The sequence below is a fragment of the Taurulus bubalis genome (assembly GCF_910589615.1).
Source record: "Taurulus bubalis genome assembly, chromosome: 7".
In the NCBI taxonomy this organism is placed as follows: Eukaryota; Metazoa; Chordata; class Actinopteri; order Perciformes; family Cottidae; genus Taurulus; species Taurulus bubalis.
In genome coordinates, this window is record NC_136595.1 from 5,929,840 (window position 1) to 5,956,147 (window position 26,308).

Below are 26,308 nucleotides of genomic sequence, written 5' to 3' on the forward strand. Positions count from 1 at the left end.
ATTCTTATCTAGACTCATCCGTCTGTTACTTGTTCTACGAGTGCTCCTTCATACCGACTCTTTTTGGTTGTGACATTTTAAAGTATTTTAAAGTATCCTGCACACAATCGAGTTGTCTTAAATAAGCAGTGCAGTTTACAACAAATATTTTACAAAAATACTTGAGAATAGAATATGCTGAATTAGGTTACAGTCTTTTAAATGAACCCTTCAAAATAAAGTAGGCATTATAAAGATTTGGAAATGTTGCAGAATCTAAAACTTCACTCCATATGCAAGCTTTATTAAATGCACACAAACAAAACAAATCCTCTTCTTAAGTAAATCAATTGAATAATGAATGATCAATAGCACAAAATCACTTACATTAATGCCCCATAATATCGTGTTAAACACTGTTATGTTACTTGGCTACACACAGCCCTTTAAAGTCCTTTATAAGTTTTCACTCCCTCCAGGAAATACACGACACCCTAGTTCTTCTGTTACTGATGGATTTATTAGTGTCACGTGCGCCTCAGTCAACACCACACTCGAACTGTTTAAGCACATTTCAACATACACAAAACAAGTTGGCGTTCACGTTACACAATAAACTGTTTTTACGTAAAATATGCGCGACGATCATTAACATAAATAACTCAGCTCGCTGGCTGCACACAACCGAGGGAAAACAACTATAATCTTGAAGAAATCAACACTTCATTGTCACTTTAATTTAAATATTTGAGTGGCGTGCTAACAACTTCTACCGCTGCATGTCTTCAGGAGTCACACCTAAATGTGTCCCAGCACAACATGGGACGTAAAGATAGTTCCTATCAATTGTAAATACAAATATAAGTAATATTCAAGAAACAAGTTGTACAAATAATACGATGTAAACAAGCCATAAATAAATAATGACATGAATAATATTTATGGCAGTTAAAACCCCGTCGGATGCTGCTAACAGCGCATCGGCTGCTGTAACGTGAGCGCGCGTGCCTCTTCCTAACTCCCGTAATTTATCGATAATTTTAACAAAACGGTGACGTTATAAGGTTCCTTGTTCCTACGTGTAAAAGAGATAGCTGCCTCATGTCGATTTAAATCTTCATTTCTCAGTAAACGGGACCGCCTAGTCACAGCCGCTGTGTCGCAGAATTATGACACAAAAGGCGCGCGACGTGACGTCAGAGATTCGACGATCAAAGGCACCTTAGTCCAGAAACTCCGTAACCCAGAGTTTCTTTTGGCTGTATTGAACACAAGCAAGTAACCTACTTCTTCTTCTTTACGGGTTATTGGCGGTTGGCCAACAACCGTTTGGTGCCTTACCGCCAAGGCAGGTAACCGAGAAGTGTTTGAGAACGAAATGTCTCAAAATTATTTACGCACTACTCTGGGCGATCCGGAGATGGAGGAATTACATCAAGTATTTTCATGGGAGTATCTTGAAAAGGAAAACATGAGTCTTAAAACACAATTGCGTAAGTCCCAGACAGAGCTCTTTAGATCAAATGAAGAGTTGAAAAATGAATGTGAAATTAGGGACACAGAATTATATGAAACCAGGATTAGGACTGAAAGGGCGTATACGGTGCAGGAATCAGAAATACGTTTCCTTGAATCAGACTTAAGCGAAGCGAGGGAGGAAATGGTCAGGCTCGCAAGAAAGCTGGAAGAGAAGGAGTTGGAATCGAGTAACAATAACCATATGATTGCTCAGGTAGCCCAACTTGAATCTCTGAAGAATCAAAACCAAACAGAGATTACCAGTCTGAAGGCAACTGTTGATGGCCTTGAGCTGTCAAAAGATGACATGGCTGCCAAAATAAAACACCTAAAGAAGACACTGAACACAAAAATACAAAACCTGTTGGCCACTGTTCAGGATTCCGAGGACATCAAGACCTCTCTAATCAAGCAGAATAAGGTCATTGCTGATAAACTGGGCCAGAGTGAATTGGAGAAAAACAGTCTAACAGCAAAGAATATTAATCTGCAGGCAGAAATTGAAGATCTACAGGAAAGTAAGAAAACCCTGACTGCTAGTGAGGCCAACCTCGAATCTCTGAACAAGAAAAATCTAAAAGACAATGGAGATTTGTGGTTAACAGTGCAGGACTTTCAATGTAAAGTAAGAGAATGTCACAGAGCCATCAGGGATAAAGATGAGGTAGTAGAAGCACAGAAACAGACCATTGACAAATATATGGCAAAGCTAAAACAATTGAAGCAAGCAACAAAGGATTTTCCGAAAAAGGAGACTTTTCTAAGTGTGCAGAATGAGAGCATGGGTAAGGAGCTCGCTGAACTTAAGTCTCTGACAGCTGAACAACAACAATCAATCTATGATCTCAAAGACCAGCTCAAGATGAGGCAGGAGGAGAACAAAATTGCTGGCCATCAAAATGAGATCATGGGTAATGAGCTCGCTGAATTGAAGTCTCTGACAGCTGACAAACAACAATCAATCTATGATCTTAAAGAACAGCTCAAGATGAGGCAGGAGGAGCTCAAACTAAATGGCCTTCAGAATGAGAGGATGGGCAATGAGCTCGCTGAATTTAAGTCTCTGACAGCAAAACAACAACAATCAATCCTTGATCTTAAAGACCAGCTCAAGATGAGGCAGGAGGAGCTAAAACTTGCTGGCGATCAGAATGAGATCATGGGTAATGAACTCGCTGAATTTAAGTCTCTGACAGCTGACAAACAACAATCAATCTATGATCTTAAAGACCAGCTCAAGATGAGGCAGGAGAAGCTAAAACTTGATGGCCATCAGAATGAGAGGATGGGCAATGAGCTCGCTGAATTGAAGTCTCTGACAGCTGACAAACAACAATCAATCCTTGATCTTAAAGACCAGCTCAAGATGAGGCAGGAAGAGCTAAAACTTGCTGGCCATCAGAATGAGGTCATGGGTAATGAACTCGCTGAACTTAAGTCTCTGACAGCTGAACAACAACAATCAATCTATGATCTCAAAGACCAACTCAAGATGAGGCAGGAAGAGAACAAAATTGCTGGCCATCAGAATGAGATCATGGGTAATGAGCTCACTGAATTTAAGTCTCTGACAGCTGACAAACAACAATCAATCTATGATCTTAAAGACCAGCTCAAGATGAGGCAGGAGGAGCTAAAACTTGCTGGCGATCAGAATGAGATCATGGGTAATGAGCTCGCTGAATGTAAGTCTCTGACAGCTGAACAACAACAATCAATCCTTGATCTTAAAGACCAGCTCAAGATGAGGCAGGAGGAGCTAAAACTTGCTGGTGATCAGAATTGGAGAGAAGAATGCTGTATTTCTGTAGAAAATACAGGCTCATCTGAGAGCCTCCTGGTGAACACACCTGAGGATCACACAGATGATAACACACCTGAGCATCACACAGATGAGAACACACCTGAGGATCACACAGATGAGAATACACCTCAGGATGTCGATCCAGCTGCTGAGGTTCAGGCCAGACCTCGGTGGTTTCGCTGTACTAAAGGTCTACTTAAAGCAGGATTCTATGTTGGCGTCAGAGTCGTGGTTGCCCTTCTTGCAACGGGACTATCTCAAATGATTGTCGATGGTATAGTCTCTAACTGCTCCCCGACGTATTCTCACTGCGAGCTGCTAGAGAGCTTCACCTCTCTCCATTACATCACACCTCCTCCCGTCTGAACAGGACAAACTACAAACTTCCATCTCGCCTATTGTGAACTATGATAGTTCATTATGAGTGACCTCTCGCCTAATGTGAGCTGTGATAGTTCATTATGAGTGAGAGGAAAAGAGAACAAATGGATGGTTTTCTGAATGCACTCAGAAAAATGCAAATAAACTAGTAAAATAAATACTAATACAAACTTGGAAGAGGAACTTAATTTGTAAAATTAATAGAAATTAAATGAGAACTTTTTTGTGTGATTATTCTAAAGACATTTTAATTTAATAATTTACAAACTGTAATAACAGTTAATAGCGTTAATTGAAGCCATTTTCTTCCTCATTCACGGCCAACTTTAATGTATGTTTTCAAGAACACATTGTGAAACACTAAATAAATCAATTCAGAAGAAAAACTGCCAACCACACAAGAAGCCTGCAAACAATGCAGCTCTAAGCATCTTAATTCATGTAGTTATTTCAACTTGTGTGTTTATGTAAGAAAATGAAAGCACAAAAGAAATGTGTTGAGAGCTCAGGTGTGTGTGTACGTGTGCTGCTGTGTGCTTTCTTTATTTCTTTCAATCGTTTTATTTGCAATTTTTTACAGGTTACACATTGTGCTATGTCATGACAAAAAAAAGTGATTGAAGGGTTTTTTTGGTCAACTGCGAGCTCAGCTGGTTGTGCAGCCTGACAGCAGCAGGAAGGAAGGACTCGTGGTACCTCTCCTTCACGCACCGGGGATGAATCAGCCGGTGGCTGAAGGTGCTGTGCAGAGCTGCCAGAGTGCCCTGCAGCGGGTGGGAGGATGTGTTGTTCGTCAGGGATGATAGGATGATAGTGTGAGCCTTTCCAATGGGAGAATTGTCAAACATTGTGAAGCTAACTAGCAACAGATGGTTTAGCGCCGTCTTGTACAGTACACATGCGTAGGATGGATGGAAGCAGGGAAAGAAGTTTCTGTGGAGAACAATCGTATAAAGATACCACTGTAAGCCAATATCTCTCCTTGTGGTCTCGTTTCCAGAGCAGTTTGATGTATACATTCAGAGTATTGTCTGGTTTGCTCGTTCCCCCTCACTAAAATGAAGTAGAAACATTAAAAAAAATCTCAATTTAGCAGCTTTTAACAAAAGTTATAAGACAGTGGGTTGAATGTAAAAGCTGTTCTATAAATATCATAAAAAAACGAGTTACAAGCCGCTACTACCTTCGGTGGTTGTCCCCGCTGTAGCAAGCTAACGCTGCTGCTAGCTCCCCGCTGCTACTGCCCGTGTCCCCTCGAGCCGGGGCTGGTACCGCTACCTTCGGTGGTTGTCTGGGAACTAGCAAGAGCTAGCGAGAGCTAACGAGAGCTAGCGGAAGTTAGCGGAGTGCTAGTGGAGCGCTAGCGGAAGTTAGCGGAGAGCTAGCAGCAGAGCTAGCTGGCTACAGCGGGGAACTAGCGGGGACACCCATCAAACATAGTAGCGGCTTATAACCCGACTTTTACGGTACACACATGTATGTAGCAGTTTATACCATACATAAAATGCAAAACATTAGTATCCAAACTGATGTGTCACCAGATGTTAGGTTAGGTAGAACAAATGTACTCATCAGTGGGGCTCATGGAGCTAAAGTTGCTACAATTGTTGGGAAAAAGCAGGCCGATTCAAGTCTGTGAGGGGAATTAGGAAAGATTGGGACAAATTTCCCACAGGATAAATCAGAGCAAGAAACACCCAGAGAATCCTGACTAAACGGAATAGCTGAAAGTCTTGATGAATGATGCCAAAGGATGTTCTTATGAGTAGAAAGGTGGAAGGAAATTTGGCAATCAATAGACTCAAAATTGTCTATCTATTATAACAAACACAATACTTTCTGCTACAATAGGTGGTAGGAGAATACTCCATATTTTCAATATTCTTTGATAACAAATTGACTGATTGTGACAAGAGACATATAGGAAGAAAGAAAGAAAGAAAGAAAGAAAGAGAGTCAAACCAGCTGTTAATCCTCTGTAGTTCAGAATGAACACAACTCTTCTTTGACTCAGACTTCTCTAAATGACTCTCCCTCTTTTTTCTCGTTCTCTTTTATTCCCACTCTGTCTTTGAGTGGAACACATCAAGTTGCTCTCCCCTCATGAGAGAGCTTGAAGACACAATAATGCTCTGTGTCTATGTGTGTGTGGTCGTGGATTGCAAACTCTTTCAACTCTCAAAGTGATGACATTTAAAAGCTTACGGTACACACACACACACACACACACACACACACACACACACACACACATGCATAGTTTAGTTATCAAAGCATTCATTCAAGTGTTTACTTACTGAAATTAATTCATCTCTAAAATGATAAAAGTGCCTTGCTGTGCTGGAGGAGCGCTTGAAGGTAGAGATGAGCTCTGGTAACCTCTAGTGGTCAGATTAAGGTACTACAATATTAGACAGATCCCCACAGCTGTAAATGGATCAGGAGTCATTCAGCCAGTTAGAAGTCCAAACAGCAGTGTGACATTCATCAGGATCATCGTACCAGTCTGTCAGCATGCCAGCAGGACTTCAAATAGCAACCAGCTGGTCACGCTGCTAGCCAACCATCCAGCTCTACTAACCGGCCTGCGGGCGTGTCAGCCAGCCAGTCAATCAGCTGCACAGCTAATCAATCATCCAGTTTGTCAGCCTATAAGCAGGCAACTGGCCAGCAAGCCAAAGGCGCGCTACAGTAAATGAACAATGAGCCACCGAACTGGATTTTTTTAGGGTAAATTTAAGAAGATTGCTTTGATTTTAAATCAGAGCTAAGTACTAAATAACCAACTTTTTTGTAGAAACCATGAACTGCCACTTTAAGAATCTTTCACCTTCTTTATTTATGTGTCATTATTATTATTGTATAACCCATGTATCAGACTCCATATATTAAGAATCACAATGTAAACCATGTTTCTTGAGTTATTATCCAAACACATGTCTCATTATGACATGTTGTATAAAGTGTTGGTTTGGTGAAACTTGCCTCCTACGGTGTACAATCAGTTTGTATTTCCGGGGTGAGTTTTGATATTTTCTCTTCATAAATCATTTTAAAATAGGTAAAAAAAAGTTATTCAAAGCTATCAACAAAACCTAAACTAATGTGCATAATCTCAATATGCTTTTGGGTTTTTCCAAGTCCTAGTTTAAGTGTCAGCTAATATTATCTTGCTTATAAAGGTATACATATATTTTTAGAACAAGTTTGGATTGAAGCGGAGGCACAGAAAGGATTATGTTTAGCATCTGAGTCTAACGAGTATAAAGCACACATACAACTGATTTACTGTGTGGGGAAAAAAAGACAGTTTGAACCTATTCAGACAAAATGTTTATTCCACTTTGCATAGATTAACTAAATGTTCCCCACGATGAAATATAGGAAATCTGTGATATAACATTTTCAGATGCATTGCATCTATATATAACATCACCTCCAGTACGCCATTGTAAATACTTGGAGGCTGTGACCCCAAACAAACTTGTGGATCTGCTTTCTCTTTTCACCGACCAACGACACACATTTTTCTGACGTGACGAGGACTCGCACAGTACAGGCGTCACGTTGCACAAATCAATACGACTGTCACCAAATCACAGTCCATTACTGATCGATGACCCATTAAAACACTCACACACTCAGACTCCCCCAGGGGGCTGACGTTCACTCTCTGGGATTTGAAATGCCCGACTGGTGCAGAAGGACACTGAAGCAGACGCTGGGACTGAAAGTGTGTCAGGAAATCAGTGGATGTGTTCAAAGCCCCGACATTTGTTTGATTTTAAAGACTGCTGGAAAGTTGTAAAAAGTTGAGAATGTTACATGTTCTGCAGCGTGCTTTGCTCGTATGTGTGTAATAGTTGTCACCACACAATTTGATAGAAATGTGGAAGATTAGCGGCGGTGAGAGTAGGCATGCTAGCAGTAGAAGCTATGTTAAAATACATTTTAATGTAAAAGTACTTGTTTGTTCAGTTAAAATGCACTCTGAGTAAACGTTTCTGGATTACATTCTTTTTTTTTAAAGGTGAGGACGAGTATATGATAAAATGATACGACTGTTAAATTAAATAACATCATAAGGCAACAACATAAATTGCATTAAATGTCAACTTATACACAAGTGTACAGCAACCAGATCCCTCCTGCCCAAGCCAACAGATGGGCACACTGCAGTACAACTTATTATCAACTATATAAATATACAACTGTCTTCCTCAATATAGAATTAACCAGAAAAGAGACAAAAACTCAGACAATGGACAGATAAAACTATGGCTCATCATTTCCTCTCGTATCAGCTCCACTATGCAATAAATACCTATCAAAAAACAATTAAATTCAATATGACCAATTAATCGTTTCCCCTCCCTTGCGATGTAAGTTGCTGAAACAGCTCTGCTCTCTTTAGTTCATTTGAAAGAAACAACAAACAGATAGAAATAGAAAACATAGAACCTCAGCGCGCCGATTTCTGTCCCTCGTTGTTTTTCCAGAGCATTCCTGGAGCGACGGATGAGTGTATTTTAAGGTGGACGTTTAGCCTAGCTGGTGATTTGGGGCTGCTGTGGTTGACATAAGTGTGTGTGTGTGTGTGTGTGTGTGTGTGTGTGTGTGTGTGTGTGTGTGTGTGTGTGTGTGTCTGTGTGTGTATCTTTGTTGATGTAACTGGCTGTTTGTGCGTGTATCTGCTTGTTTTGGGCATTTTCTGGGTGCCCATGTGTGTGTGTGTGTGTGTGTGTGTGTGTGTGTGTGTGTGTGAATTGGTGGGAAAGCTGTGGCACTTAACTAGTGCGTGGGAGTAATTGCTCACTAGTCATGTAACACAAACGGCCAGCTATTTATCAGCGTCACTCTGTAGGACACACACACACACACACACACACACACACACACGGGGATTGAATTTACAGCCACTTGCCATTAACTGTTTTCACATAGTTGTTGTCAGTGTCTGGTTATTTTCGGGAGAGAAATCTTGCCAACACAGGAAGTGATGTATTTTCTTTTTTGGGGTTGTTTTTAATAAATAAAAGAAGCTGTACTTTGGGAGAGCAGTGAGAGAAGCAGGGCGTGTCATTTATCTCTAGCACTCACTATTTATTTTTGTAAGTACATGTTTTCCAGTTTGCGCTTTTAAAAGACATTTTAGTGACAATTGCGAGTGACAAATAATTGGTTTGAGAGACACCCACAACATTTTGTAATTGAGGCTATCAGGGGTCAGAAGTGGCAATCAAGGAATCTTGGACCCCCGGAGATCCACTGTATTTCGCACACCCACTGTATATCAAATATAAGACCTAAATGCCATGAAGTTGAGGTCCATTTTGAAAATATCAACTCGTGATGGGCAGTTTAAACTATTTGATAGACTAAACAACTAATCAATAAATCAACAACATGATAGTCAGATTCATGAATAAAGAAAACAATTAGTTTCAGCCCGAGATGCAAAAGATCTCGAGCCCAAGGGAATCAAAAGTTGCAGAGAGGGATATTTTGTCCGGGCGAGATATTATAAGCTCCCCGAGCTTCATGCAAAATATGCACTATTATCCATGTGCCTTTGTTTATGTTCTTCCATCCATCATCCATATGTTTCAAGAGCCAGAGAGAGATTCTGGGCCACTCCCAGTCCGTCCACAGACCATTGGCTCACACCAGATCACATGGGTCTTTCTCCCACCCATATATGGAGCGTGTGGGGGCGGGGCAAAGGGAAGGACCTCCAGAGCCGAGTGAGCAGTGGAGGGTTCACTCTGCGGGAGGCTGTGGAGGAGGGTGACAGCTTCAGTGCTCATCCTGATGGGGTGTTGGGACCTGAGCTCTGTTCTCCTGCAGACTCTGACTTATTGTAGTGGATTTACATCACAAGTGACCACACTGCAAACTGTGTCGCTCACTTCAGCTCAGGGAACTCCTTGATGGAAGTTTTCCCTGGAAGAGGCCAATGGGACTCTGTTAATGGACCTGACATTTTCGGGGCGTGTGGCCAAGGTGACTAGGGCGGGTGTTAACTGCTGAAGGGAGCTAGCTGCAGGCAGCACTTGGTTACCCAGTTAGTTACTTAGTCCTGGCAAAGGAAAAGTTAACAAGAATGTCCGAGGGATGCAACCTCAAGACCCTGACAGCCGCTCTGTGCTGCTTCTACCACAAGAACTCTGTCATCACTGCCAAGGTGAGAGAAAGGGGAGAGTGTGTGTGTCCATGTTGTGTGTCAGTGTCTTGGTATCTTTTTGGTGTGAAATCCTTTATGGCAAGCGTTTCTGCAAGTGCTCATGTTCAGGTGTGTTTGCTGCAGCCTTTGCACATCACCTTTATTTCTGCTTTACCCGGTTTAAGTTTGTGTGTCTGTGTCTGTGTGTGTGTGCATTCAGTGCATGAATAACCACAAAATCTGGAGATTTGCTGTCATGGAAGCATGGCTTTTCGGGGCTCCCGTTATCTGTTGTTGTCGTCTAAAGGAGAGCGCAGAAAGAGAGACATTAAAAAAAGACATTACCAAAAAAGACACATGGCTCCACATTGCAGGGTGGAAAACAATTTGTGCATGGCAACACTTCCATCTAATCCCACTGAATAGTCCTCCTCTTCCCCTCACACTGGGAGTTGAACACTGGGCTTTTATTACTCGGACCAGACGCTCTCATAAATGACCGACTGTGTGACTGTCTGCCTGTGTGTGCGAGCGAGAGATATATAGCCGCCGTCATCCATAACTAGTGCCGGCGGACAGACAGGGCAGTGTGTGATGGCAAGGGTGGGACACAGATAGTTCCAGGCGTAGAGGTACCAGGACGAGGGTGATGGTCCCCATGAGGATGATAAATGACTAACTTGGGATAGTTTGTCCTCTTTATGACGTCGGTGAAGCGCATGAATGCCATTAAGTTGATTGGATGGAGCGAGCAGCGAGGTGACGGGGTTCATCCCTCCGGTGGACGAGCCGGTCGCTTCTGTGCCGTCCCGGGGCCCATTTACATCAGCTGTCGAGAGGCAGCCTGAGCCCAAATGAAGGGAAACGTATGTGGATGCATGTCACATGGGAGGGGGTCCGTGGGAAAATGATGAATTATATTTGGGCTTTTGTTTAATTTGATTGTGTTTCGTTAATTTAGATTTCCTTCAGCCTCCCTGCAGCTGTTGCTATTCCTCATTCACAGGAAATCATTTTAATTCTCACCCAGAGACATTATGAGACAAAGGAAATGAAAACTAAACTAAACTCCCGGCCAATGAACGTGAGAAGCCCTCAAAGTGTTCAGGAAAATGGACATTTGAACATCTATTCCATGAAGAGTGTGAATTGAAACTTTCCTCGAAGAATTGAACATTCAAATACGTTGTCCGAGGAAACTTTGATTCGTGATCAATGGCTGAACTCTTCGCTTCCTCTTACCTCATATAATTAACTCACATGAACAAAGAAAGTACTCAAAATCCAACTGTCTCTCAGTGGAACAGTCCGTGTGCAGCTTTGAATTCAAAGAGAAACTAACAGACCGATACTGGAATTAGTGCTAATTGCGCAACTGTCTAGTGCAGGAAATGTGTAATTTATGCTGATATTGATCTTTAAAGTTGTTGGTTTCTTTCCAGAGAGAATCAATCTGTTCATCTGGGTGTCTCCTTTGATGGGAACTTGTCATCTGCATGTGTTATGTGCTGTCGCCGTATCATCGGATCCTCTCTGGCTCTACAATGTGCCTCCAGCGCTGCCTTTCCCTCCATCTTTCCCCCAACACACTCAATTCTCTGTTTTTCTTTCTGTATCTCTCTATCTGTGTCTTCCTCACGTCTTTACATCTGATTCCAAAGAGCCCGGGGTTTTATTCCATTCTCATTTCCCTCACTCCCGTCTTTATTCTCTCCTCCATCTGTCTCTTTGGGAGGCTGCCATTTATTCACAGAGAGCACGCTTCTTGTTTTGGTGGATCAAAACTAACTTGTACTTCAACCACGAGAGACCCCATTGACCCATTTGAATCCCTAACAGTGTATGAGGCAACGATTGAGCAGATTATCTGATATGTTGTGCAGAATGTGCTTAGAGCAGCACTTTAAAGTCATTGTATACAACAGATTACACGTGTTCCCAATGGGACACAAACAAATACAAGCACTCAAATCTATCTTTAAACAATTAAGCTGTAACCTCTCCCAGGCTCAATTGTTGTTTAATTTAAGTCTGGCAACAACCAGATGTGATCCAGGCCGGTTAGATACATACACCTAAAATAAATGAGGTGTATGTATCTATTTTGTGAAGGCTTCTCACCAGATTTGGGAACCTGATGTCGAGCTGCAGAAGCCACTCAATACACAGAGGGTCCAGGAATTTAAACCAACAAACTACCGGCCTTTAACCTGCTTCTCAAATGTTTGCAATGAAAAGACATTCAGAAAATGTAACCTGCCTCGGTCCTCAATGTAATACAATTAAATAACTACAAATCCTAGATGTGTTGCATTGACTGACGCACAGTCACACATGCACAGCTATGCATCGTAGAGATGTTTCTAATGATGACCCCTCAGTCTCGGTCCCAGACCCACCAGTCAGACGCCTCCCGGCCTAAACACAGGAAGAAGCGTCCATCTAGTTGTGAGTAAACAGGAAAAGTGGAGACTTTGTGATCATGGCTCCAAGATGTCGAGATCCTTGAAATCAAAGGATTCAGACTCATTAGCCTGAAAGAGCCTTGAGAATGTCCATCAGCTCAAATGTACAGTGAGAGACAGCAGCGTTGTGTCCTGCATTCATTTATTCAAATAGTGGAATGGAATAAATACAATTTCATCGAGTTTCCTCAGCATTGCAAAACATTTCATTGTGGGTGAAAGGTGGAGAGATGGAGGTTGTTGCTGAATAATCTAAAGTTTTCCTTCACTTTCCTCCTGCATGTATTGTGGAGCTGCACTCCTTCACACTGACTTAATGTGACAGCTGGATGGATTTATGCAGTGCAGTAGCTGGGAACAGCAAAAACCATAGTGCCATGAGGCGGGGGAGGGGAGGGAGGGGAGGGGGGCGGAAACTGAAGGGAGAAAGAAAAAGATAACGAGAAGAGGAACTACCAGATTAACAGCAGACCAAACTTGTTATTTTAATTGTAATGAAAGTCACCACTTGAATGGCAAGACTAGAAAACCTTCCTTTAAACCTGCAGTAATATAGTTTTGATCCACCTGGTGTTCCACTAACGTGATTTACATTGTGCTTGTTCCTGTAGCCCGTTACAGCATTATTTTCATAGCTTTAAGGCTCTTTCGTCATTTCTCATCCTGCTTATTCTCAGGTTGAACCCTTATTGTGGATTTTTTTAAATTGTAGGTCAATAGTCTCATCCAAGAATCTCCAATTCTCTTGCAGTACACATGCAGTACACGTGGGATTTGAGCGAAAACGGATTATAGCGTCCAGTAGTGTGTGTGTGTGTGTGTGTGTGTGTGTGTGTGTGTGTGTGTGAGATGATGAGGAATCTAAATAATAATGCTTCAAGGTTATTTGTCCTAACCTCACTGAACTCGGAGGACAAGCAGCTTACCGAGCGGTCCGCTGCTTCTGATTGGTCCACGCCGGCTCAGACTGGATTGTCACAGCAAACAAAAAGAGCTGCTTTTGAATCTGAGCATCATCTCCCACCGTAGACACAGAAACCCTTCAAGAGTTTAAGGAAATACTTTCTCTTCATGAAAAAAAAGCCAGGAAATCCAACAGGATTTTCTTTGAACAATACCCTTTTGTTTTGTGTCTGTCTAAAAACTGCTGCACTTTAATTGCAGAGATTATTGTTTTGGCGAGACAGTGTTTTTAAAAATTGGAGAGAATGGATATGAGAGGGGATTACATGCCCAATGGTCCTGTGACAATCTTTGAATGTATTGTATTCATCTTTGAACGTATTCATACTGTGGCCTGTGGGCCGATGAGTGTCTTATAGACCAGATACAGATACTTTAGGAATCCTATTAAGAGCTGTATTCAATGCTTCTCTTACAGTATGAAACAATTCAGTATGTTTACATTTATTCATTTGGATTTTATCCAAATTAGGTGAACTCAGTGACAGAGTAGTGTGTTTCTCTTTCTCCAATTGTTTTGTCATCAAGCTCCACAAGGCTGCTTTTCAAACTTCCACATTTTGGATGAAGTGATTTTTTCATCTACAGCCAACCGATAAATGAGGTAACATATCCTTTAACTCCCTGTATTTAGTGTTTCTAAGCAATATATACATAGTAAATACATGGTTTATAATGCACTATACTGTTGCCATAATCAGATATTAGGACATTTGTAAGTGTTCATTAATGTAGAGTATCTCCCATGAAGACATGGTACGTGTTGCCATGCAGTATGAAGGCAGTGAAGGTGTCTTAGTGGCTCAATCAGGACATGATAGCACTGAGAGAAGAAGTAAGAGAGGAGAGGAAATAAGGATGTAGGAAAGACCGTTGGGTCAGTACAGTCCACTGTACTGTACTGCTGTGGTCCATATGCACAGGGTGGTACAGTATAAATGCAGCTGCTCCCTGAGGATGACATCATAGTGCAGGGCCTTATTAAAGGCCAGCCTATAAAAAACACTCCCACCCACCATTTCCATTTCTCCTCCTTCTCTCCCTCACTTCCATTTCTCCCTCATCACTCCTTTACTCTCTCTCTCTATATATATATCTTCTTCTTCTTCTTCTTCTGTTCATCCTTCCTTCTACACGATCCATTTTATTGCAATGAATGTAATCACAGATGTGACTGTAATCTATAAGAAAAGAAAGACATGTCATTGATCAGCGCTCTACACAACCAGGTAAAGTGAAGCAAGCTCTCGTGCTTTCAGTCCATCCCGCTCAGAACCAGTTTGTCTCTGTGTTGTGTTGGGTAACGCCGGTCCAACAGGAAAAGCACGCTGCCCAGTCACGGTTGGGACATTCTTCTAGCTGACGTGTGACAGAGAACCAAAACAAAAAGTGAAATAAAATAAAGGTGATGCAACCTCTGAATCGTAAGTACAGGGCATCTCTCTCCTGTCTGCCTCCCTTCGCCTGCTAGTGCCACCAAATTGGGGTCAACTTGGTACAACAGCTGAAACCATTCTGGCGAGCCCTAACATGATCAATAATTGATAATGAAGTGACACACTGATCTCCAAATTGCCAATGATGGTCAGAGCCTCAGTTACATTTGGTAATAGAAGTTACAATATGGTGCAATATGGGCACAATGTTGTTGTTTATTATAGTTTATCTTCTGGATTCAAGTGCTAAAGTTTATTTATTTATTTATATATTTATATATATATATATATATATATATATATATATATATATATATATATATATATATATATATATATATATAAATATATGTTTAGTTTTTTTTAAACCTAAAACATTATAAACGATGTGCTATTATTTTTTAAAGACATTTATATTGTTGTATATTAGATTATCCACACTGTCATTTAATATTTTTTTTTAAATAATTTTCTTTATCCTCCACTCTCCAGATTAAACAGTTGATACTAAAACCAAAAGGTTACTGAAAAGTCAGACTCCGTTGAATAAATTGGTAACATAAAAGTAAAGAATAAGGAACAATGTCCAACTACAGAATGTTTCTCCTGCAAATTATAATCAAATTGAGATTTTCACATTTGATTTATTCATTCATCGAGTCGTTTAAAAAAGAAGAAGAAAGAAACACACAGTTTGCACGTGACCAAACTACTTTGCAGTCATATTGAACATATGATCTGATTTCATAAGAGTGAAATCAATGCAACCGCAGGTCTGCATGATGGCGGCCTCTACTACCACCGCTGCACCAACAGACACACAATCTTACGACACAGTCGGGCTGCACTGACACGTTTCCTCTGTGTCAGACTGCAAACAAACAAAATCAGTGCTCGAGCATCATGAAGGTCTATTGTGTCCTGTGTAGAAGCTGTAATGGGATACGCTGATTTCCTGTTAGATATGAAGGTGTGGCGACTGAGGGCAGAGGGGTCTATTGTAATGACTTTAGAGAGAGAGAGAGAGAGAGAGAGAGAGAGAGAGAGAGAGAGAGAGAGAGAACAAGCAGTAAAGAGATAAAAGGTTTGCACAAGGTTTCAGTTTCATGGCGACATTATAGAGTTATTTCCATTTCCATCTCATTTTCAATAATTCCCTCTGTGTGTGTGTGTGTGTGTGTGTGTGTGTGTGTGTGTGTGTGTGTGTGTGTGTGTGTGTGTGTGTGTGTGTGTGCGTGTGTGTGTGTTAATGTCGACACTCTTGTAACTTGTAACTCACTGTCAGATCATTCTGCCTTGGACCTCTTCATCCGTGCAGGTTTGGATCAAAGTCTTCTTCAGAGCGTCTTTGAGGCTTCACGTTTCAGTGTCTTTTTGAATGGTCGCTCCAATCAAGATGCAAATATACAATTTAGCGTTATAGTATCATAAAACTGTGGACCTGCAGTAGAGCCATCCTCAGCAGTGTGAGCACAGATGACAAACTAGTTTCACCTGTCAACTCTAAGTGAAAGTTCAGAGGGAAGTGTATGCGTCACCTGTGTGTGTGCGTGTGTGTGTGTGTGTGTGTGTGTGTGTGTGTGTGTGTGTGTGTTTATGTGCGTCAGGTGACGGTGTGTATGAAGGCAGGTCTGGGCGGCTGGGTGGGGTCAGGATGAAAAGACAAGAGGAAAATCACAGAGGAGAGAGAGAGAGAGAGAGAGAGAGAGAGAGAGAGAGAGAGAGAGAGAGAGAGAGAGAGAGAGAGAGAGCAGCATGTTGACTGAAAAAAGGACTTGTGTTTGTGTGCGCTTGAGAGCGAGCTGCTTAATGTTTGTAGGTGTTGGATATGAAGTGTGTATTTGATTGAAGGAGAAAGCGGGAGCGATGCAAAGACCCAGCAGCTGCCATGTAAGTGTGTGTGTGTGTGTGTGTGTGTGTGTGTGTGTGTGTGTGTGTGTGTGTGTGTGTGTGTGTTGTGGTGCGGGTGGTTGGGCCGACTCTGCATCCCAGCAGGTTGTCACCAGGTCGTTCTGTCCTTCTCTTTTATTTGACTGTCTGGGCTCGCCGTCTGGATTTAACTGATCAATCACTCGCTCATCTGAACTGTTCATTCTCCCTGTCATCTGTGTTTTGGGTTATTTTCAATCAGTTTGGATTTAAGTTCATATTGCGGCTGTCGGTTCACGGATTGTTAAATCCTTTGAGGCAAATTATACATTTTGGGCTGGAAGGTAAAACTTTTTTTTTTAAGTCTGATGGCTTCTTGTTTAGGAAAGTTCCCATTTCTGTTACGGCTCTTAAAAAGTTTTTTCTTCAATCCTTCATGTTATGTTATATAAGTGTAGTTGGGCCTCATCACATATGTTTAAACTGCTGCTGTTGGTGTTTACTGTGCAGTTTAATTTGGCTTTTAAATTGTAGCACCTTGGCTCTTTCCCACTTGAATTTTGTGTTTAAAATGAAATCATTATCATTATCATTATTATTATTATTATTATTATTATTATTATTATTATTATTATTATTATGAGTATTACTGAAAGAAGTAGTAGTTGTAAAAGTGGTAGCAGCAGTTGTACCAGTAGTAACAGTATCAATACCAATAAATGCATTGACGTAGGTTATATTGCTATCAATACATGGAATAATTAGCTTTAGCTTCAGCTTTAGCCTCAGCTTTAGCTTTAGCCTTAGCTTCGGCTTTAGCCTTAGCTTTAGCTTTTGCCTCAGCTTTAGCCTTAGCTTTAGATTTAGCCTCAGCTTTAGCTTTAGCCTCAGCTTTAGCTTTAGCCTTAGCTTCGGCTTTAGCCTCAGCTTTAGCTTTAGCCTTAGCTTTGGCTTTGTGACTGAGGTCTAAATGACGAGTCAGTGTTTAGTTGTTGTTGCAAGACCACCGTTCCGAGACCACCGTTTCAAGATAAATCTGAGATCGTAGATAGTGTACAGGAAACTTTCCGCTTTAGCTATCATCAAAGCTGTGGATGGATGAATGAAGACACTGCCGTCTGTTTCTGTGTGTCAGTCCATAGAGGTCAGCCACTTTATTCTTCTCTGTTTTTCTATATTTTTCATGGCAGTTCTCCAGAGATCAGTTCATCGTGGACTGCCCCTCAGAGAAGCTTCGCAGAGAGCTGGAGGAAGAACTAAAGCTGAACTGTGAGGAGCCGAGAAGCCACGCATGGTACCACGGAGCGATACCCAGACAGGTAACACACACACACACACACACACACACACACACACACACACACACTCACACATACATCTGAGTCATGCGTCCCTCCCTTTAAAAGCCGAGTTAAAAACTTGTTGAACCAGATCACCTATTATTAGACTGCCACACTGCACACACAGTGCTTACAGGAAAATTATAACTTAAATGGTGGCCTCTGCAGCGGGGCCTGGGCTATAACATAAGGTCAGTGCATAAAAAGCTCTCTCTGTATGGCGTGTGTGTGTGTGTGTGTGTGTGTGTGTGTGTGTGTGTGTGTGTGTGTGTGTGTGTGTGTGTGTGTGTGTGTGTGTGTGTGTGTGTGAGTGAGTGAAAGAGAGAGATTATGTGTTCCCTCTAAAAGCTACTCTGAGATGTAATCATTTTTAATAAGCTGCTTCCTTTGGCTAAACTAAACTACCAATATATACTATACAAACACTTGCTTAATTAAAGTCTGTAATGTGCGTAAAGGGTTATACTGTGTGTGTGTGTGTGTGTGTGTGTGTGTGTGTGTGTGTGTGTGTGTGTGTGTGTGTGTGTTTGTCTCTGCATCTGCATGTGTGTGCACGTGTGTGCATGAAAGAGAGAGAGAGAGAGAGAGGATAGGCATTACATTTCACAAGAGTGTGATGGATATGAAGATTAATAAAACAAAACATTTACAGCTCATTAATCACCTGTCAAACCCAAATACACATTTTAGTTTTGAATGAAAAATGTATTTAACTGGTGAGTTTTGCATTTCAACATTTCCTTGGAGCAACTTAAGGTTACTTTCTTTATCGATTGATGATTTTCTTAATTCATTGATTTTCTCAATTCCTTTATTAATTGTTTAATAGAAAACTATGAAAATTGTGGAAAACAGTACTTTGACAAAACAGAAAAGTGTAAAACTAATCTGACAGTCAGGAGGGTTTGGCTGAAATTAATGTATATACATTGTGGAAGGTAAAAAAAAAGGTTTAAAATTAGTCAAAGAGCACATTTCCCATATGAACATTAAACAATAAATGTAAAAATGTGATTCTATTCTATTTTCTGTGAGAGGTTGAGGCTTTAAATATCTTCATGACTTACGTAACCTCTGAAAACCAGCCGGCACTGAGCTCATAAAGAATGTAACAGTATAACAGCCGACCCTTATTAGATTTAATTAAATGTTTGGACGACAAACAAACACAGTGTGCGTGTGTGTGTGTGTGTGTGTGTGTGTGTGTGTGTGCGTGTGTGTGTGTGTGTGTGTGTGCCCATATGTAATCTTCTGTGTTGCTCCAGGTTTCAGAAAACTTGGTGCAGCGTGACGGAGATTTCCTGATCCGTGATTCGCTGTCCAGTCCAGGAAGTTACGTTCTGACCTGCCAGTGGAGAAATGCTGCCCAGCACTTCAAGATCAACAAGAAGGTAAAACACTTGAAGGTGTATAGTGTAATACTTTGGTACGCCGGTGAAGTCCATCCTACACTTCTAAAGAGTCCTGTGAATGTCCTGGTCAGGATCAGAATGATAATAATGAACATCAAAACAGGACCAATGAAAACAGATGATACTGTTGATGCTAGTGTGTATTTGTTTTGGCTTCACTGAAGACAGCAAACATTTCATTTCATGCTCTATAGCTACACTCCCTCCATCATAAATATTTCCTGCAAAGTCTGATATGGGGATCTTCTCAATTGTTCATGTTATTTTAATAACAGTCATACAATCAAAGCAAGACGCTGAAAGCTCAAGACTCAAAAAAGTGTTTTCAGTTTAGATTTTGTTCTAATATTTGCAATTTCCTGGGGACTCTTTTCAAATTCAAATTGATTTATGTGCTGCTCTGTAGCTTTGTATTGTGTGTCTTGTGTGTTACGTATAATGTTGTATTGTGTCTTTCATCCTGTACCGTTTGATGTTGTGTTATGTTTGTTATGACCTGTCAATGGACTACAGATGCAAATTAGCTGAAGATATAATCTGGTACAGTGCATCAAATGGGGAAATTTATGATTGAACTGTACTGGTCTCTTTTAAATAAATATGACATCTCTCCTGCAGGTCGTGATGCTGAACGAAGCCTACTCCAGAGTCGAGTACCGGCTGGAGAGGGAAGGGTTCGACAACGTCCCGGCACTCATAAGATACTATGTCGGCAACAGAAAGTCGGTCTCTCAGGTGGGTTTGGTGAAATATTTGACACATAAACAGTTTTAATAATAGGCTCTCTGACACGGTTGATTTGTTGGTGCTCAGTAATATATGGGAGTTAGTGCGTTTTCCTAATGTGAGACACTTAAAGAAAGCTGTAAGTGCACTACCTTCCTCTGCTGACATTGACTAGATGTCAAATGCCATCAAAAGAATTAGTTATGAACGTAATATTCCACTGTCTGAGAGAGAACGTTTGATGGAGAAAACGTCTGTCCGTGCATTGAAGGTGGTCGGAGCCATCATCTTCCAGCCAATCAACAGAGGGCTGCCGCTCCGCTGCCTGGAGGAAAAGTACGGCCTGTCCAGCCATCACCGAGAGGCGCTCATGCTGCAGGAGCGGCGCAGCCGGAAGCGCCTCAGCCTCAACATCACCAACGGACACACACCGGACAACGCAACCAGCGTGCAGCACGGCACACACTGCCGGGACAGCGGAGGGAGCCGAAGCAGCCAGCTCCGGTTGGTACTCTCCTCCAAAGCCAACACGAGCACGCTGAGTAACGGCAATGCTCCTCAGTGATGCGTTTGTTGCTTCTGGACAATCACACATTGAGCACGTGTAATTTGTTACATTTTGACAAATACCACATTAAAAAGAATGCTTTTAGCTCTAAGCGACACAAGCCCATTACTGAAAGTGGGTCGTGGGCTACAGACCAAATAACATGCTGTCTGCTAAATTTGAATAATGGAGACCCGTCTTTCCTCAGTCATTCTCTCTCTCTGTTTCTCTTTCTCTCACACTCTGTAAAAGACTTAAATCATTCCTTTAAATCCCTTCCTGCTTTTAACGCGTCGCCTCGAGCTGTTTACATTCATCACCCAGGCAGGTTGGCTGTGTATATATACGACATGTTCCATACGTGTCTCAAGACCTCTATAAATACAGACACTGCATGTCTGACTCTCTCAGCCGAAAGGAACAGAGGTGTGTCATTTCACGAGTGAATAGAGCTTAATGCATGGAGTCGGTCTGAGTGAAGAGAAAAGATAAATATGCGGTCCAGAGCAGAACCGAACACAGAGGTGGAGAAGAGAAGAGAAGTATAGGAAAGGAGGAAGAGAAACGTTGTTTCTTTCTCTTTAATGTCCCTTTTTATTCTCACCATGTTAACGTTTTGATGTATTCCTCCTTTACTCATGTTTATGTGTAACTATGTCTCTATAATATTAGTTACTGACGTCCTCTTTCACTCACAGGTTGAAGGATCGCTGTGGCAGCCAACCAGCAAGCCTCAATCAGGTCCAGGAGAGGCGACGCCCACTCAAGGCGCACCAATCAGAAAGCTACCTGCCGCTTGGTAAGTGAACGTGAGACATCTGACAATCTCACTGCAGACAGACATCAGTCTTTTCAGAGTAAGAGTGATAATACAGTTTGTTTGTTTGTTAGAAGCATGATGGAGCTATTGTTCACTTTTTGTTGTGGAGGATAAAATCTAAAAATCAAAACGTGATCTGTGAGATAGAATCAAATAATTTGTATCACTCGTTTCCTTTCTTCCCCTTTCTCGTTGAATATATATATTCTCACCGACACACTCGTTCCCCTTTATTCTCGTCTCTTCTCTCTGTAACCACCTCTACTTGTCCTCTCCTGTCGGCTCCTCCTTCATCTCCCAGGATCCAAAGCGCAGCCTCAGCGGTCTGCTGATTCTCTCCTCCCGAGCCCAAACACCAAGTCTCCGGTCTTCCGGACGGGCAGTGAGCCGGTGCTGAGCCCGTCTCTCCCACGGAGATCTGCAGAGCTTCTGGCAGGTCGGTAGATCTGGAGGCTAAGATCCAGAGTAACACAAATAATGACGATTACAAAGCCTCTCCGCTTCTACGGGATCTAGTTCAGTATATTGTTGAAGCCAAAGAACATTCACCCAGCCATATCTCATTGGCTTCCTTCAGCATCAAATTGCAAAGCATTCTGTCCCAATTCAGTTCATATCTGCAAAACACTGAATGCAGAGCTTATTGTCGCTGGCAAATCAATCAGTGCACGACGTCCCAACAGCAACGGTGCAGCAGTCTTATCGCTCGTGAGATCAAAAGCACACACAAACCTGAAGGTTTAGGCACTTTCCTTTTGGGCTCCTGCTATTATTTGCATGCAAATCAGAAATTACATTTAAAGTAAAGTAAATGAAAAGAGAAACTGTGGTCTTATGTGGTTCACTGCCACAGAAACAAGATGAGATATGTCTTTAATACAAACGCACTCATTGATTCAATTTGCTTCCAAGAATAAGCGATGACGTCTGTCTGATGAAACATATTGTTGACGTGTTTACAGGCCAGGCCATCCGGGGCTCTGACAGCCAGCTGTGTCCCAAACCGCCTCCCAAACCCAGCAAGGTGCGTCTGGCTCGCCTGACCCGCTCCCCCGGCCTCCAGCCTCTGGCTCCGCCCTCCAGCTGCTCCGGCCTCTCAGACTCCTCCTCCACGTCCGCCCTCGACTTCACGTGCCTGGAAACGCTTGGCTCGCCCTGGAGGACTGAAGGTAACTTCATCTTTCATGAAATGCATCCACATTAACTGTTATTCAAAATAGTTTCAGGAAATATGTATATTTTATAACTAAATAAATACAAATATAAAGATTGTGCACAAATGATATTGATAGGGAAGTTACGCAGATATGATGGAGATCAGGAAGACTTAAAGTCTAAATGTGAAGAAACAGCAGCACAGAGCCTCTGAAACAGTAACTGCTGCTCATTAATTACGACGTTGCTATACTCATAAAAAAAGAAAAGCTTATAAATTGTACTGTATCCTTCAGCCTGAAGTTATTTGATTTATTTTAAGTTTACGAAAGGTTAGAAGTCGCTTTCAGTCCAATTGAATTGCTCCGGGTGCTCATATTTTACTTTAATAACCGTAATGTATGGACTACTACTAGTAGATCTATGATCTACTAGATCTATGATCTACTTCCTCTTAAAGTTCTGAAGGAATTAAAAGTATCAGAATCAGCTTTATTGGCCATGTGTGTTTACACATACATGGAATTTGACTCTGGTTTCACGTAGCTCTTCGTACTCATGTACATACACAATATACAATAAACAAGATAAATATAAAAAAGACATTAAAGACAACAGACAACTGTTAACACTGTGATTGTTCCACAGCCACCCCGGGCCCTCCTGTACCTCCAGCCAAACCCCTGAAGTTCCTCCATCAGCTCCGCCCTGCAGACTCTCGCGGGTCGTCCTCTTCGGTGCTTTCCCCTGCTGAACTTGTTCAGGGTTCGGATCCTGGAGCGAACACGGGATGGACGGATCGGCTGCAGCCGAGCCCTGCGGACCGGAGGTCAGGCAGCCCGCTGCAGTGGCAGGAATCAGACCTCCTTCACCCGACCGCGGACCTCGAAATCCTGCCTCCACTCTGCAGCTACGTGGAGAGGCTGAGAGAGGAGGGCGAGGAGGAGGGAGGGAGGAAAGGACTGGACAGAAGCTCCTACCATCACGCCATCGCCGCCTTAGAAAACACCAGCGAGGAAGAGGAGGAGGACGCATGGAGGGAGGAGGAGGAGGAGGAGGAGGAAGACAGGAGGAGCAGTTTCCAGCGGCCGGTCGAGGAGACGGAGTCGGCGTTTCAGCCGGCAGAGTTCGGATCCCGACTTCTGCCGCCGGAGAACAAACCGCTGGAGATGGTGGTGCTGAAGAGAGCGAAGGAGCTGCTGCTCAGCCACGACCACCACAGCATCGCCCGACACCTGCTGATGGCCGACTGCCAGGTACACACACACACACACACGGACACATACTCACGTACGCACACACACACACACAGGCGCACACACGTACACAGTTCAACAAATTAATTCATGGTAATTATTGAATGGCAATATATCTTATAATGCAGTTATAATATAATACACAATGTTGGAGGATCATTTGATTTGGAACCCATTTGCAAAGCATTTTCACCTTTTTATTTCTCATAACCCTCATCGTAATGTTTTTTAGGCTGATATCAATTTGAGAATGTCAAACCTGTCAGTGCTCTCTAATAGACAGACAATATAATAATCACACCATTAATAATTGATTAACGCTATAGATCTTAAATATTGTATTTGGTAATAATGGAGAATATAAATGCTGATAATCATTAATGATTCATTATTGATACATTACTTCCTAATAAACCATGAGGATAAACACCAGACAAAGGATTGTTACCTATCCAATACATTATTAACCATTAATAAAGCCTTCAGTCATATTAAAACCACGTGACGTTCACACACACACACACACACACACACACACACACACACACACACACACACACACACACACACACACACACACACACTTAATTAGAAGATGTTTACAGCTCCTCTGTTTGTGTCACACAATCAGATTGCTATCCTGCAGTGGATGCTATAAAATGATCCTCTTGACGCAGAATAATTAGTCAGAGAGAAAACAGCCCTGAGTCAAACACACTGTTACACCTCATCAGCACACACACAACAGACACAACAGAGTAAGTGAGGAAAGTAAAACAACTAAATGTCATTGATTAAATGCCTCTTTTAAACCTCTTTTTGTCTCCAGGTTGCGAGGATAGTCGGAGTGACTCCAGAGGTTAAAGGTCAGATGGGCGTGTCTTCTGGTCTGGAGCTGGTGACGCTTCCACACGGTCGACAGCTGAGGCTGGACCTGATGGAAAGGTACACACACACACACACACACACACACACACACACACACACACACACACACACACACACACACACACACACACACACACACACAACAGATATCATGTTGCGTCACAGATACAGAATGAAGTAACACATTTTTTAGGAAGTTTAAGTCCCCATAAAAAAAGTAGTTTGACATTTCTGGGCGTTGTCTTCTGAGCGTAAGATGAGAAGGTCGACACCACTCTCACGTCTGTACACCAACATGCCAGAAAGTTCCTTTTAGCTCAGCACAGCTCTCCTCAGGGTCCCAGACAAATGTCAAAGGTCACAAGAATGATTATATATACACATATACCGCTATATCTGGATTCATATATCTTTATTTTAACCTTGAAATTGTCTTTATTTCAGTAAAGAAATTATAAAAGACATTTTGTGTATGTTTTTTAGTGAGATTCTGGGTACTTTCATCCTTTAGGGCCTCAAAATTGTTTGCATTTTAACTGGTTTCACTGAAACTGACACAACAATCTGCACCAACACTGATATTTAAAGACGTCAATATGATTCATAGTCTTTAAGCCTTGATTGAAACCAAAAGAGAAGATGCATCTCTGTCCCCGCTGGTGTTGATATCCCTCGTCTCCTCCGTCTCCAAGGCACCACACCATGGCGATAGGCGTCGCCGTGGATATTCTGGGATGCACGGGCAGCGTCGACGAGCGGGCGTCGACCTTAAATCGCATCATCCTGGTGGCGTTGGAGCTGAAGGACGCGGTGGGCGACCTGTTCGCTTTCACGGCGCTGATGAAAGCTCTGGACCTGCCACAGGTAACACACACACACACACACACACACACACACACACACACACACACACACAAACTTGATATATAGTACACTTTATTGGCAAGCATGTGTCTTTCTTTTGCATGATCGCATTAAATCATCTGACATGGATACAATGGATGGTTTCATGATAGTTTGGGACTCTTACAGTTGGTGTGTGTTGTTGTTGCAGATCAGCCGCCTGGAGGAAACATGGACGACTCTCCGAAGGAACTACACACAGACCGCCATCAGCTACGAGAAAACTCTCAAACCTTTCTACAAGAATCTGTATGAGGGAACAGGTACTGAACACAAACACTATCAGTATGAAGTAGTAACACTTTGGGATCTACATCACAGTTTGTGACTTTACTTCCCGACCAAAGAGCCAATGAACCGCCGCCATGTTGAGAGCCGTGTGGAAGCAGTCACTCAATCATAACTCTCCTCTTCCTCCTCCTTCTCCTCCTCCTCCTGCAGCTTCCTCACCTGCGGTGGTCTGCGTCCCCCTCCTGCTGCCCCTCCTCACTCTAATGGAGCGTCCGTCAATCACCCCAGAGGGGGCGGAGCTCTGGGAGACCAGCGACCAGGGCTGTGACATCATGCTGCGCCACCTGGAGGCCGCGCGCGCCGTCGCACACAACGCACAGAGCTACACGGCCAACACGCAGAAGATCTTACAAGGTAAAGAAACAGAAAATACATACACACAAAGACATGCA

General features: G+C 42.3%; 1 protein-coding gene across 1 annotated transcript in view; it reads left to right on the top strand.

The window, feature by feature from the left end:
• bcar3 (BCAR3 adaptor protein, NSP family member) overlaps positions 1 to 26,308 on the top strand; it is a gene marked incomplete at its 5' end in the record, with an annotated part of 60,111 nt that overhangs the window by 32,375 nt on the left and 1,428 nt on the right. The window contains 12 exons of the mRNA XM_079221390.1: positions 17,769 to 17,897; positions 19,184 to 19,309; positions 19,949 to 20,065; positions 20,328 to 20,560; positions 21,302 to 21,402; positions 21,725 to 21,859; positions 22,386 to 22,592; positions 23,227 to 23,834; positions 24,664 to 24,779; positions 25,415 to 25,586; positions 25,777 to 25,888; positions 26,067 to 26,270. Of these exons, the coding sequence (XP_079077516.1) occupies positions 17,769 to 17,897; positions 19,184 to 19,309; positions 19,949 to 20,065; positions 20,328 to 20,560; positions 21,302 to 21,402; positions 21,725 to 21,859; positions 22,386 to 22,592; positions 23,227 to 23,834; positions 24,664 to 24,779; positions 25,415 to 25,586; positions 25,777 to 25,888; positions 26,067 to 26,270 (2,260 nt within the window). The remainder of the gene's footprint in view (positions 1 to 17,768; positions 17,898 to 19,183; positions 19,310 to 19,948; positions 20,066 to 20,327; positions 20,561 to 21,301; positions 21,403 to 21,724; positions 21,860 to 22,385; positions 22,593 to 23,226; positions 23,835 to 24,663; positions 24,780 to 25,414; positions 25,587 to 25,776; positions 25,889 to 26,066; positions 26,271 to 26,308) is intronic.